General features: G+C 46.4%; 1 protein-coding gene across 1 annotated transcript in view; it reads left to right on the plus strand.

Annotated features, from left to right (window-relative positions):
• parvaa (parvin, alpha a) overlaps window positions 1-5,839 on the plus strand; it is an 11,670-nt gene extending 5,831 nt beyond the window's left edge. The window contains exons 4-13 of the mRNA XM_084452974.1: window positions 210-312; window positions 829-969; window positions 1,683-1,798; window positions 2,314-2,372; window positions 3,055-3,074; window positions 3,178-3,239; window positions 3,448-3,516; window positions 3,670-3,771; window positions 4,839-4,911; window positions 5,057-5,839. Of these exons, the coding sequence (XP_084309100.1) occupies window positions 210-312; window positions 829-969; window positions 1,683-1,798; window positions 2,314-2,372; window positions 3,055-3,074; window positions 3,178-3,239; window positions 3,448-3,516; window positions 3,670-3,771; window positions 4,839-4,911; window positions 5,057-5,133 (822 nt within the window). The 3' untranslated portion in view covers window positions 5,134-5,839. The remainder of the gene's footprint in view (window positions 1-209; window positions 313-828; window positions 970-1,682; window positions 1,799-2,313; window positions 2,373-3,054; window positions 3,075-3,177; window positions 3,240-3,447; window positions 3,517-3,669; window positions 3,772-4,838; window positions 4,912-5,056) is intronic.
• The last annotated feature ends 7,521 nt before the right edge of the window (window positions 5,840-13,360 follow it).

A 13,360-nucleotide genomic window follows, 5' to 3' on the forward strand; every position in this document is an offset into this window, starting at 1 on the left:
ACCTCTAGGGTCTACCTCTAGGGTCTACCTCTGGGATCTACCTCTAGGGTCTACCTCTGGGCATATGTGTCATTTTTTTTCCTGTTTTTCTGTTTACAGCTACTCGGAAGCAGCGTGCTGTATGGGACACAGTTTAAGTGCGCAACACGGCACATTACTGATCGGTGTGCTTCTGGAACCTGACCAGCATGTCTGTCTGTGTTCTCCAGGTTCTGATCGACTGGATCAACGATGTTCTGGTGGGGGAGAGGATCATCGTCAAGGAACTGGCAGAGGATCTGTACGATGGACAGGTCCTGCAGAAACTCTTTGGTAAGGAACACAACAAAAGAACAGCTTTTCCCGTTTCCTGTCATGTAGTGCAGAGATTCTCTCATGTCAGCTGTTCACATCCTGTAGGGTTTCTGTTCACATCCTGTAGGGTTTCTGTTCACATCCTGTAGGGTTTCTGTTCACATCCTGTAGGGTTTCTGTTCACATCCTGTAGGGTTTCTGTTCACATCCTGTAGGGTTTCTGTTCACATCCTGTAGGGTTTCTGTTCACATCCTGTAGGGTTTCTGTTCACTCTGCCTTTCCTATTGACTGACTAACAACACACAAATAATAAACAGAAGAAATTCTACAGGAAGTAATAAATTCTGATTCGGTACTCTGATTGTATCTTTGCCTGTGTGCGTGTGCGTGTGTGTGTGTGTGTGTGTGTGTGTGTGTGTGTGTGTGTGTGTGTGTGTGTGTGTGTGTGTGTGTGTGTGTGTGTGTGTGTGTGTGTGTGTGTGTGTGTGTGTGTGTGTGTGTGTGTGCGCGCGCGTGCGCGTTCATGCGTGTAGAGAAACTGGAGGGCGAGAAGCTGAATGTAGCGGAGGTGACCCAGTCTGAGATCGCCCAGAAACAGAAGCTCCAAACCGTTCTAGAACGCATCAATGACTCCCTGAAGCTCTCCACGCGCAGCACACGGTGGAACGTCGACTGTAAGGGCCTCACTACTCTACTATGTAGAATACTACAATACCGTTACAACACTACACAGTACTAGAGAGTACTACACAGTACTAGCATAGTGACTAACAGCAATCCACCTGAGACATTGACTGTAAGAACTAATTCTAGAAATCGTTTATAGATTTTCTTCCCTTAAGGACCGGAAGAGATCAATATGTTGTTGTGTTCAGCTTTCATCCTCCATTTTAACAGCGGGAAAGAATGTAAAATATGTCGTAATCGCTCTTGCATGCTGAGGAGACCAAACAGAAAATTGGAATGCTTTTAGACTGGTTCTCAAGAGTGGCCAGGATGATCAAAAGCCTCCTTCGGATGATTGATTTCTTGTGCTTCATCCATCGCCTGCCTCATCCCTGGAAACCTAAAGCTAATGTTATTCTCTGTGGCATTTACCTCCTGTGACAGACTGTTCTAGAAATGTCAGCCAGTTACCCTGCCACCACCTGTCCTTTAAAACTCACTGACTAAAGGATGACATTTCTACTCCAGTTTCTTGCAGAAAATATTTATTATTATATATTAATATATATTATTACAAGAAGTGAATGATGCCTCGTCAGCCTAACTCTGTTTCTTTGTGTCAGGAGATTTTTATTTCTATATCAATGCCACACACTAACAACATTGTCTGAACATGCCTACGGATTCTCTGTGTTGTCATGACGATCCCTGTCCCTCCCAGCTGTCCATGCCAAGAGCATCGTGGCCATTCTCCACCTGTTAGTGGCCGTGGCGCAGCACTTCAGAGCACCAATCAGACTGCCCGATCACGTGTCCATCCAGGTTGTGGTGGTTCAGGTAGGCCTTCACATCTTTCTGAATGTTTGTGGAAGCGAGCTGATTGGGCTAAGATCACTCCTCCCCCTGACGCGCCATCACATTGATTTCTTGCAAGGGCTTGGTCACGTGGCTTTTTTAAGCAGTATTTGTCCAGTTGGAGAGTTCAGTTGCCGCGGGGTTAGGAAAAGCGACACAGTGCTGTCCGTTAGATTTGTGGGAGAAGAAATACACCCAGGTGGTGAGGTAAGCGGAGCAGGTTTATGCAATCTCTACTGCCCTCTGCTGGTGTTCAACGGTATTGGTCTAAATCTCATGCTACGAAAGGACACACGAACCCCAACTTCACTGTTCTCAACTCAGATTTCTCAACTTTGTGTTGCTTGTACAGTTGGGCGTATCCGTTTTTAGGATGATTTTCTTTCTTTTTTTTTGCTCTCTTAGTTCCCTGAGAAGTGTCTAAACTTATAAATCCATCTCAGAGCTTTGAGGCTATATTCTAAGATATCCAGTCAGTAGTTCTGCTGTTCCTCCAGAAACGCGAGGGGATCCTGCAGTCTCGTCAGATCCAGGAGGAGATCACCGGAAACACAGAGTAGGTCAAGTAACTCTGCTTCACATGTGTGTGCGTGTGCGTGCGTGCGTACGCACGCGTGTGTGTGTGTGGCCAGTGGTTGCCCCAGCTGAGTGGTGTCCAGTCCAGCAGGCTCACGGCAGCTTGGGAGATAAAGTGGTCTAACATTCACACGGTCACGGTTAAAACACGGTTATCCTAGGACCAGGAGCGCTGCCCAGACCTGCCACTGCCACTGGAGATCAAGCCATGAAGACGGGGGAGGCTGCTGGAGGGGATGTGTGTGTGTGTGTGCGTGTGTGCATGTGCATGTGCATGTGCTGGCACGTACATACATGCATGTGTATGTGATTATGTCCAAGCCATCTCTCGCTGGTCTGTTACTCTCTCTCTCTCTCTCTCTCTATATATACAGTATATGTGTGTGTGTGTGTGTGTGTGTGTGTGTGTGTGTGTGTGTGTGTGTGTGTGTGTGTGACAGGACCATTGTAGCATCCAGCACCTCTGTAATCTCCTTTAGAAGAACATCTGTATGCATGATGCACACTCACTCCACCTGAAGCCCTCCTGTATCCCACTAGGACACACATCCCATCCCACCATAGACATTCCTCTGTGTTAACTAGATACAGTACGCCAGGGTCTGTCCTTCACAATGGCTGCCGGAACCATTGACGTTTTTTCAATTTCATTTTCTCCACAGGGCTCTTTCAGGGAGACATGGTATGGCTGACGGAATTCATCTTTCTCTGTTGAATTTGTGTGAAATAAAGGAAACGCGTTGTTTGCTTTGTGTGTCCTTGACTGCATTGTTCCTTTTGTGCAGAGCGAGATGCCTTCGACACGCTGTTTGACCACGCCCCGGATAAGTTGAATGTAGTGAAGAAGGTATGGATTATCCTGAATACTCTCGGGTTGTGCGTGCATGCCTTTGTGTGTATGTGTCTGTGTGTGTGTGTGTGTGTGTGTCCCTGTGTGTGTCCCTGTGTGTGTCCCTGTGTGTGTCCCTGTGTGTGTCTGTGTGCTCAGACTTTGCTGCATCAGTGTTGCTGCGCCGGACTACTGTACCTCACATAGGTCTGCTGTATCTCCTCAGACTCTCATCACGTTTGTGAACAAGCACCTGAACAAGCTAAACCTGGAGGTGTACGAGCTGGACACTCAGGTAGGTCAGACTCCTACGAATAGCAGAAAATTAGGATTCAAATGCCAATATAGAATATATACAGTACCTCAAGTTGATATGAAGCATTGTTGCTACACGTTGATATGACACGTTGTTGTTATAGGAAACAAACTGATTTATTTGTGTCTGTAGTTCGCAGATGGCGTCTACCTGGTGCTTCTGATGGGACTTCTGGAAGGCTATTTTGTACCTCTCTACAACTTCTACCTCACGCCGGAGAACTTTGAGCAAAAGGTGCATTTTATAGTTTTAGGTTTCTGTCTCTAAATGTTGACACATGCTGGAGTGTTTCCTTGTGTTTGTTCCGTCCTTTTCAGCAAAGTGACTATTTTTCCACACGCTCAGTGGTTTCTACATGCCGCTGGGTAACAGTGGAATACCATGAATCACATTTCAGGGTGAATCGACAGTGAGATAATCCCCCTGAAGTTATTCCATCTTCGCTCATACTAGTACTCATAGATTATTCGTCTGTGTCAGGCGGTCTTCATCCTACCCCCAGTCTTCCGGTCTGCTGTCGTTCTTTGCAGGCAATCTGAAGGGACACCACATCGGCTCAGGGCTTGGGTCCGGGGCCAGGGGGCAGAGCCAGGGAGAGCGGGCACATGTCCACCAGCATCTGTAATCTGCTGCAGCCCAGCGCACCAAGAAGGGGCCTGGGGATTAGCTCTGATACTTGGCAACAGCAGAAGGAGAGAGAATGGGGAGGCTGTAGGGAGAGAGAGAGAGCGAGAGAAAGAAGGTGGAAATGAGACAGGAACGAGAGGAGGAGAGCCCAGTGGTCCTCTGAGGGTACAGCTGCTATCTATACAAGTGCTCGCCATGTGCCTGGAGGAAGCCTCGGTGTGTTTCAACACAAACCCTCTCCCCCCCTCTATCATCACTAACTCACTCATTGAATCTCTCCCTTTCTCCCAAATATACACACACACACTTTCGCAAACACACACACCTTCCCCCCCCAGCCCTGTAGTGTATTAGCAGTGTTTGCCCAGCTGGAACTGGGTTATGGCTTCAGCGAGCTGCCGGTTGTTTGCACACCTAGGATCCTGTGATGCTGAGCACTAATGACTGGTGAACTGAGTGAATTGCTAAGGTGTGTTGTTATAGCAGGCTGCTTCCTTATTCTTATCATTGTGCGTGTGCATGCGTGAGAGAGAGAGAGAGGGGGGGGGGGGGGGGGCGTTGTAGGACTGTGTAGAGTGTAGGACTCTAACGAGGGTGAAAGAGTGTGTGTGAAGTGTGTGTGACTGTTCTAAGATGGCGTGTGACTGACTGACTGCCGCATCTCTCTCATGCAGGTGCATAACGTATCCTTCTCCTTTGAGCTGATGCAAGATGGAGGCCTGGAGAGACCCAAACCCAGACCTGAGGGTAGGCAGGACTGCAACACCGTACCAACATGCAACACTTTCTCCTATGCACTTTCTCTCACACGTTATGAACACAAAACAACTTTCTAGCTATCAGACAGGAATGAAGCAAAGATAATGAGCGAACGTCTGTATTCTTCTTGCAGATATAGTGAACTGTGATCTGAAGTCGACACTCAGGGTACTCTACAACCTCTTCACCAGGTACAGGAATGTTGACTGAACAGGAAGTGCGGGAGGGGACACATTTAGAGGCGGACCATTTGTTATAGTTGTTGTTATGTTTTGTCGTTTTAATCGTACCATATAAAAGAATCACAAAACAATTAAAGACATTCAGCATCTCTATGACAGCTGTATTGTGAAACTAGATTTTGGCAATATATGATGTGATGTTATGAATATTTAAGATGTTTATCTTCCATAAGTGTTTATTTTCCCAAATGACACTAGAGTATCTTATTGTATATTTGTCTCCTAAACTCATTAATATTTTCCTAGAGGAGAGTAAAATGTGACCATGCATTAATACACCCTGACAGAAATGTTTCCAGGTGAACTCATCTTAGCGTTTTCTTTCTTTTCTTTCTCAACTATGTATTTCCATTAGAAATTGTCTTTTATTCTGTATTTATTGTGCTTTCATACACTTTTGATCATCACATTGGCATCTCCTACACAGTATTCTTTTGTCCTATAACTCTTAAGTGCCTTTATTTAAACAGTGTTTCTACTGCCAATACTGGGTCACACCACTGAGGCTGGTCAATTTGATTGGATATTCTGGGTTTGTGCCAATCCTGTGTTTCGTATCACTACTATCTACTGTACACTTTCAAGCCATTCTATTTTAAATTAGATACATACAAGCATTCACTTATTTGCATGTCTGTACCAACTCTTCTGGTTGGTTTGTTATTGTCCTCACAGCCTACAGTGAACTTTCTTTAATAAAACAGTCAAACATTGATGCTGTGATGATTGATGCTCCTCTGGTGTTCTAGGTCATGAGGTCTAACCCCCTTTATCCCCCAGTACAAATACATCCACACATAAAAATAGAACCATTTAGAACAATAGAAGTACCCAAAAAATCAATGATGATTCAGAATCGATTCATGAATCCCAAAATCAATCTTTTATTTAATGAATAAATGAAGGAATGAATAGTTCATTAATTAATTCAATGATTCATTCATTCATTTTGGGAAATCAGTATCGATACCCAGCCGTAGTATTGATGTGTTGCATTTCTTGGCAGTCATGTAATTAAGGTAACAGCTCAAAAAAAGGTTTTAGTAACACTAACCGAATCGATATTGAATCGAATCGAATTGAATCGTGATTAGCGATTCTGAACCTTGTGAATCGGAATCGAATCGATTCTTGAAATTCGAATCGGTACCCAGCCCTACTACTTTTCCAGCTCTATAAGGTGCTACTTGAAGCCCTAAATGGTTCTTTCTGACCTGAAAATGGTTCTGTCTACTATAGAACCTTACTGGCCTGAAAAGGACGTGTAGGACCCCAGCGGGACTCGACCCAACCACCTCTTTGTTGCACCATGAGCAAGCAGCATGACCTACTTACCTGAGCCACACAGGACTTCATCAGTTAGTAAATGGTTTTTCTGCAGGTGTACAGACTGGAATGAGATTTACAGAACGGAGGGGCCGCTGTAGTGTACCGTCATCTGCGCTACCGTGTTCCCCGAGCACCATTAAGGCTACCACTTATCCAAGATGGCCATGATCATATTTGTCACATAATCCCTGGCTGTGAGACTCTCCAGGTCTATTACCAGTGAAGCAGAGAGCTCTCATGGTGATGTGGTACCTGGATGGATGTGATGGGAGAGGAGAAGTGGAGGCCTCTGGGCTGTTATTGTCCTTGTGAGGCGGTCTGATGCATTCAACTGCAATAATGCTCATCTCCAATAACTCTCTCTTTCTCTAACCTCATCTCTCTATTATCCTTCACTTTACCCATCTCTCTCTCCCTTCCCCTCTCTCTCTCAAATTCAAATAAGCTTTATTGGAATGACAGATGAAACCCCTATGTTGCCAAAGCAGTATAGAAAATGATGTACATAGACAAATAATAAGATGATACAATAATATGCAAATATCAACAATACAATCAAAACCATCCAACAACAATTTATAATATAAATGATATCTCTATTCAGTACCTGTTGTCACTCCATTGCAAAGTGATATATGACCTCTGTTTTCATCTGTACTAACAAGCAGGCATCAACAAAAGTGTGAAAGTGAAGTGATGTCAGACATGACTTGATGTGCATGTGTTTGATTAGCCCTTAATGAGCCACCTTGAATAGATAGAATAGTTTGGCATGTAAGGCAGGTAAAATAAGGGCATTTCAAGCGTTTCAAATATTTAAAATCCAAAATGCAGTCCAGTGTGTGTGTGTGTGTGTGTGTGTGTGTGTGTGTGTGTGTGTGTGTGTGTGTGTGTGTGTGTGTGTCTCTCTCTCTATCTCTCTTTCACCCATATCATCAAAAGCAGCCTCGTCAAGCATGAATCTGAGTGATGTTTAGAGCACAAGGAAACGGTAACATCTTTGTTCCATAAGGAAGACGGGTTCTGTATGAATTCCCATCTAGATCAATAGCAAAGAGGTGCGGGACGGCTGGCGTACTGTCACGCAGAGAACAGACAGGTCTCGTCCCCCTGGTTGACCCTGGGGGACAGTAATATAATCATCAACAAACCGTGTAACTGAATCATTTCCCCGGACGACATGATTGTCGATCAGAGTCAGAAGAAAATCTAATTTCAAGTCCCTGTGGCCCAGTTGCCAACGGCCTGAAAGCATTTGGCTGTTGGAGCGTAGCCCGGCCTGCTTCCTGTCCCCCTGCTCTGCCCCAAGCATGGTTATATATTAAATATAATATCTACTTTATTAAGTTATGCAGTATATATTTGCCCCATGCAGGTATTATCTGCCCCTATCAACACTGCTCTACCCTGACCACAAGATGGCGACATCTGACATGTTCCTATCTCATTTACAGGCTATACAGGCTTATAATTGACTACTTTGATGCACAAGGAGTGGACACTGTGTGTGTGTGTGTATGTGTGTGTGTGTGTGTGTGTGTGTGTGTGTGTGTGTGTGTGTGTGTGTGTGTGTGTGTGTGTTATTGCCTTGAGAAACCTGAGAGGACCTGGTAGTTTTATCAGTCAGTCAAGGTGGATAAGGAGAGAGAGACAGAGAAGGAAGGGGGTGGAGAGCTAGGGTCAGAGTGCCCTGTGTCAGGTTGGGATTGCTGTGTGTGTGTGTGTGTGTGTGTGTGTGTGTGTGTGTGTGTGTGCGTGTGTGTGTGTGTGTGTGTGTGTGTGTGTGTGTGTGTGTGTGTGTGAGTGTGGATGTGGAGGTGTGTGTGTGTGTGTGTGTGTGTGTGTGTGTGTGTGTGTGTGTGTGTGGATGTGGAGGTGGAGGTGTGTGAGTGTGTGTGTGTTCTCCCAGGTCATGACCCAGGGACAGCACTGTTTGTTCTGACTCTCAGGTCTGTGAGGCCTGGGGGCTGAAACCTGAGCCAGGAGGAGACTGAGAGGAGAAGGGGTCAGAAGAAACCTGGGTCTGAGTCTGCAGAGACCTGGGTCTGAGTCTGCAGAGACCTGGGTCTGAGTCTGCAGAGACCTGGTCTGAGTCTGCAGAGACCTGGGTCTGAGTCTGCAGAGACCTGGGTCTGAGTCTGCAGAGACCTGGGTCTGAGTCTGCAGAGACCTGGGTCTGAGTCTGCAGAGACCTGGGTCTGAGTCTGCAGAGACCTGGGTCTGAGTCTGCAGAGACCTGGTCTGAGTCTGCAGAGACCTGGGTCTGAGTCTGCTACATCTCCACAGCACAGCTGATTCATCTTTTATCACATGAATGAATAAAGGAAAATATTTGGTTACTCAAATGTTCATAGGTCAATTGTGTCAGACATTAGGCCTCACCTATGGGATGTAGTTACCTCACTATCACCCAACTTGTGCCATCATAACATCCCCTTAGATCAGCAACTGCAAAGAATTCTATAACATTTTTTTAGTTCATTTGAAAAAAATATCGCCGTGTCATGGAGCAACATGATGGCCCTACAGTATGTGTGTGGCTCCAAAATGCCTTCTGGGAATTTGCATGAGTAATTTCTTCTCCCAACCATTGTTTCATGGATATGAATCATCATTTACGGTTCTTCCTCTGAATGGGAGTTTGGGCGCACTACTGTTCTTTTGTTGAATGCAGGCCTCCCTCCCTCGCCTCTCCTCTCCCTCCCTCGCCTCTCCTCTCCCCCATCTGACTCCGTGGCTGCCGGGTTCACGATGACGCCACTCTCGCTCCGCCCTGCAAACTCAATCTTTGCGTTCATTTCATTCTTGCTCTCATTCCGCGCATATTTCACATCCCTCCAGATACGAAACCAAATAACGCACCCAGACGGCTGGAATATATATATATATATATTAGTCAATTAATAAATATATTCCGGACCCTATAACCAAATCGAATAGAACCACGTTTGAAGCAGACCATTCTGAAAAGGGGTTTTAAGGTAAGTTTGTTACTTGTTGAGAGTTTAACTGTCAATGCTTTGGCTATACTTCGGTCTGATCTAGTTAAATGGGTTATTCAGTATGAACCTACTTTACATTGTTGATCAAAATACTCTTACTTGTAGAGTACGACTCAATGTTGAGAATAAGTAGGCTAGCCGTGAGGGTTTAGTTGCAGTGAGAACTGTTGCTTTTGCGCGTCGTATTCCACGTCCTACATAGCTTGAAAATCTTTGACATTTTTTACATTTTTCTGACGAAGCCTTTAGATAACCTATTTATCAGCGTTCTCTCTGCTTCAGCGCATTCCGCTCTCTAATAGCCATCACATAAATGATATTGACGCTTATGCTTGAAAGTTAATGATAAGACGGGCTACTCTTTTTTTAAATGCTAAAATGCTTGGTTTCCCCGACGCACAGGGAGGGAGTTGCCGTCAGGAGCTTTTCCCGTCTCCTGTCGAGCGCAACAAAGCCCGGTGTCAGAGGACTTGTTGCATCCGCGGGTTTTTATATCGCATATTCTCTGTAAGTAGCATATTCTTATCATGGAACCTAATACGTGAAAGTTATGCTGTACGTCCACTACAACCCTCTCAACATGTGCATATTCATCCCCAGTTTACTCTGTTTTGACCAGTCGCTTACTTCGTTCCAGAATATTACAAGCAGGCTACCCCCCCCCCCTTTACCCGAAACAGGACATCTCTTCTATCTTCCCTCTAGATCTTTCTTTCAGAGATGATCCTGGAGTAGAGGAAGTAGAAGGTTTTAGACGCATTAGATTAATTCACCTGTTTAATAACTGCAGGCTACGCTATTATAACACTGACTCGATCTCCCCTGATTTCTTCTAAAGGGTCACAGCTTGGCCGTTACCCTGAACAAATTAACAATAGCCTAGAGCTGTTCAAATTATTCAAATTATTATAACATATTAATTATGACTGAAGCAGTAATGTAGATCTGAGAGGAGAAACTGACGAAACAACTCATCAGAGATAAATAAAATATAATAATAATCATTATTATTATTATTATTGTGAGAAAGTAATTTTACTTTGAGAAACATATTCTGTTTTATTTCCTTTAGTTATAAACAGAGTATAGCCTATACGCATTTTAGTCCTGAATTGAATAAGTCATTATTAGGTATTCTTATTTAGTTTATTTCCAGAACAACTTACTTATTATTTCTGTTTATAAACCAGACCTTTTTAGTTGTTAACTCAGAGAAGTGGAGGGAGGAAGAACAGCTCAGCAGGTAGTTGTTTGCTTCTGGAAGACAGGAGGATTGTGTGTGTGTGTGTGTGTGGGGGGGGGGGGGTTGTAAAAATGGAGGGGGCTGTGTGTGTGTGTGTGTGTGTGTGTGTCGTGGGGGGAGGTAGGGAAATTGTAAAAGAGGAGGGGGCTAAGTGTGTGTGTGTGTGTGTGTGTGTGTGGAGCAAACAGCCCTCCCTCTCCCATCTCATCAGTTGACATCTGTCCGGGTGCTCAGTCCACCTGTAGATGAGGGACACAAATGCAAATCCAGATGTTTGTCCAGGGTCTGGGTTCTATGGCAGGCGGCCCTGCCGTTGTCTGACTGGCTAACTAGCCAACGACCGTGTGCTGCCTTGCCTGCCCATGGTGGGCTCTGTGTGTGTGTGTGTGTGTGTGTGTGTGTGTCTGTCTCTGGCTTGCCTGCGCATGCTGGGCTCTGTGTGTCTGTCCATCCAGACTGCTCTATTGTTACAGCAGCAACAGGCGGTGGTGGCAGAGGCACCATATGGCCTGTGTGTGCATTACTCCCTTCTAGCGAGCCGCTCAGCCTGCTTTTCAATGCCATTCCAATATGGCAGTTTTCAGTTGCTGCCTGTTTCTCTCTCTCTCTCTCTCCCTCTCTCCCTCTCTGTCTCTCTCTAATTGTTTAGTCTTTGTGTAGAGAGAAGGGAGGGAGAGTGGGCACTGAGCAGTCCCCTCAGAACGTAGTAGCTAGAGATGGGGTGGTTCTCTGAGGAGAGCGCCAAGCAGAAGTATGAACATATTAACATATTAACACGTCTTTCCAGGAGTACGAGTGCCGCTGCCATCTTATCTAACCAACAGGTGTTTTTCTCTCTCGCTGAGGGAACGTTGCGCAGCTGCGTTGCTATGCTTGTAACCGAGCAGCCCTGTCCTCACCGGCTGTTCGGTCGCTGGGGGTTTGTCGTTGGTATCATTTTAGGACTTTTATGAAGTGACTGTACAAAGCCAGCCAGTCCCAAGGTCAATGTGCTCTTACTTGCTGGTAGCTGAGCTGACCACTCTCAGCCCCCCTGACATTGTTCTTACTCAGAGTGGTGAAAAGAGTTCAGTCGAGATCACTTTAGTCAAAATTGACCCATTTATTAGCATGCAATAATATATACAGCGTATTAATTTTTTTACGCATATTAATTTTGGCGGTGTGATCTGTTCGGTGGGCCCCCTGCCTTCCACGCATGTGGAAAGCGGCAATCTAGATGTTCCCCCCATCTGGGCTGCTTGGGCCAGAGTGCCGGGCTAGAAGAGGGAACGGCATCTAGCCCCCTGCCTCTATGACGATCAGAGTGGGCCGCGACTGGGAAGACGCTTGGAGGTAACTCAGCCCACTAAGACTGTCAAAGAGAGCCACAGGAGGACTGCTGTACATTATAGTCCCTGGCCTCCACGGGCCAGCGCGTCGTGGAGTCCGAAGGAGATACAGCCTAGTGTCTCTGCCTCCATGATGACCGGATGGACCGCTGGATGGCCCTTCGGAGATGTTTCGGCCCACGATCACCATGGAGCACCACAGAGACTAAGCTAGTGTAATTCCCCGGCTTCCACTATCCGACGCATAGTGGAATACCAGAAGAAAGCAGCAATACCCCCGGAACAGAGAGCACGACGACAACGGAGATGACATCGACAGAACACAGGCGGAGCAGGTGAGGAGGTGGGGCGAGCGCGCAGATACGAGCGATCAGCAGTAATGGCAAGCGCGAGCAATGACAAGTTTTGACAGCTTAAATACAGGCGCTCTAGCGAGCTGAACCGATGCTATGACAGCTGACAGTCAGCTGGTGGGTTGCGTCATACGGGGTGTGACTGATTAGCCTCTGACGATTAGCCCGGCGTTGACATCCGTGCCTCGCCTGAAGTACGTCGGAAACTTCATTTATCTGACAGGAGAGAGAGAGAGAGAGGGATGAACAGAGAGAGAGAGAGATGGACAGAGAGAGAGATGGACAGAGAGAGAGAGAGATGGACAGAGAAGAAAAGTCTTCACACAGAGAAGGATTGTATTTCATGATGCCAATTCAACAGAAAGCACATGGAGTGTGTGTAAGAAGAAAGAGAATTCACATGTAATGACATTTTGGAGTGGGTTTGTAAGGGCAACAATAGGGCGGTGGGGTCTGGCGCGTATCTGGGGGTTGGGGGGGGGGCAGGCGGGGACATAGTGGGGCGGGGTGGGGGGCGGCTTTGTTTAGGGAACAGGGTAACAATGGGCGTCCTCCCGGGGATGCGGGTGTGGTGTGTGTGTGTGTGTGTTAGGGGGGTTGCTGCAGGCTACAGAGGGCCTGGTCTGGCCTGCTTGCCAGGTCTCCCTGTGTCCACCCCCCTGCTGTGGCCTTAGGTAAACCCTGGGTTACAAAGAGAGCCTTTCAGCCAGCGTGTTTCAGCGGTCGGCGTTTCAGCAGTCAGTGTTTCAGTGTTTCACACTGTACTGGCCTACATTTCTAGACCAGCTGTGGTCCTAGCTATTGCTGGCCATTAGACAGACCAACAGCGGGAAAAGTGTGTGTGTGTGTGTGTCTGTGCATGCATGCGTGCGTGTGTGTGTGCGCTCATGTGTGTGCGACCCGGGACCCCTTAGCACATGAAAGCGCTGTGCAATCC

This window comes from Borostomias antarcticus (assembly GCF_949987555.1).
Source record: "Borostomias antarcticus genome assembly, chromosome: 18".
Lineage (NCBI taxonomy): Eukaryota > Metazoa > Chordata > Actinopteri > Stomiiformes > Stomiidae > Borostomias > Borostomias antarcticus.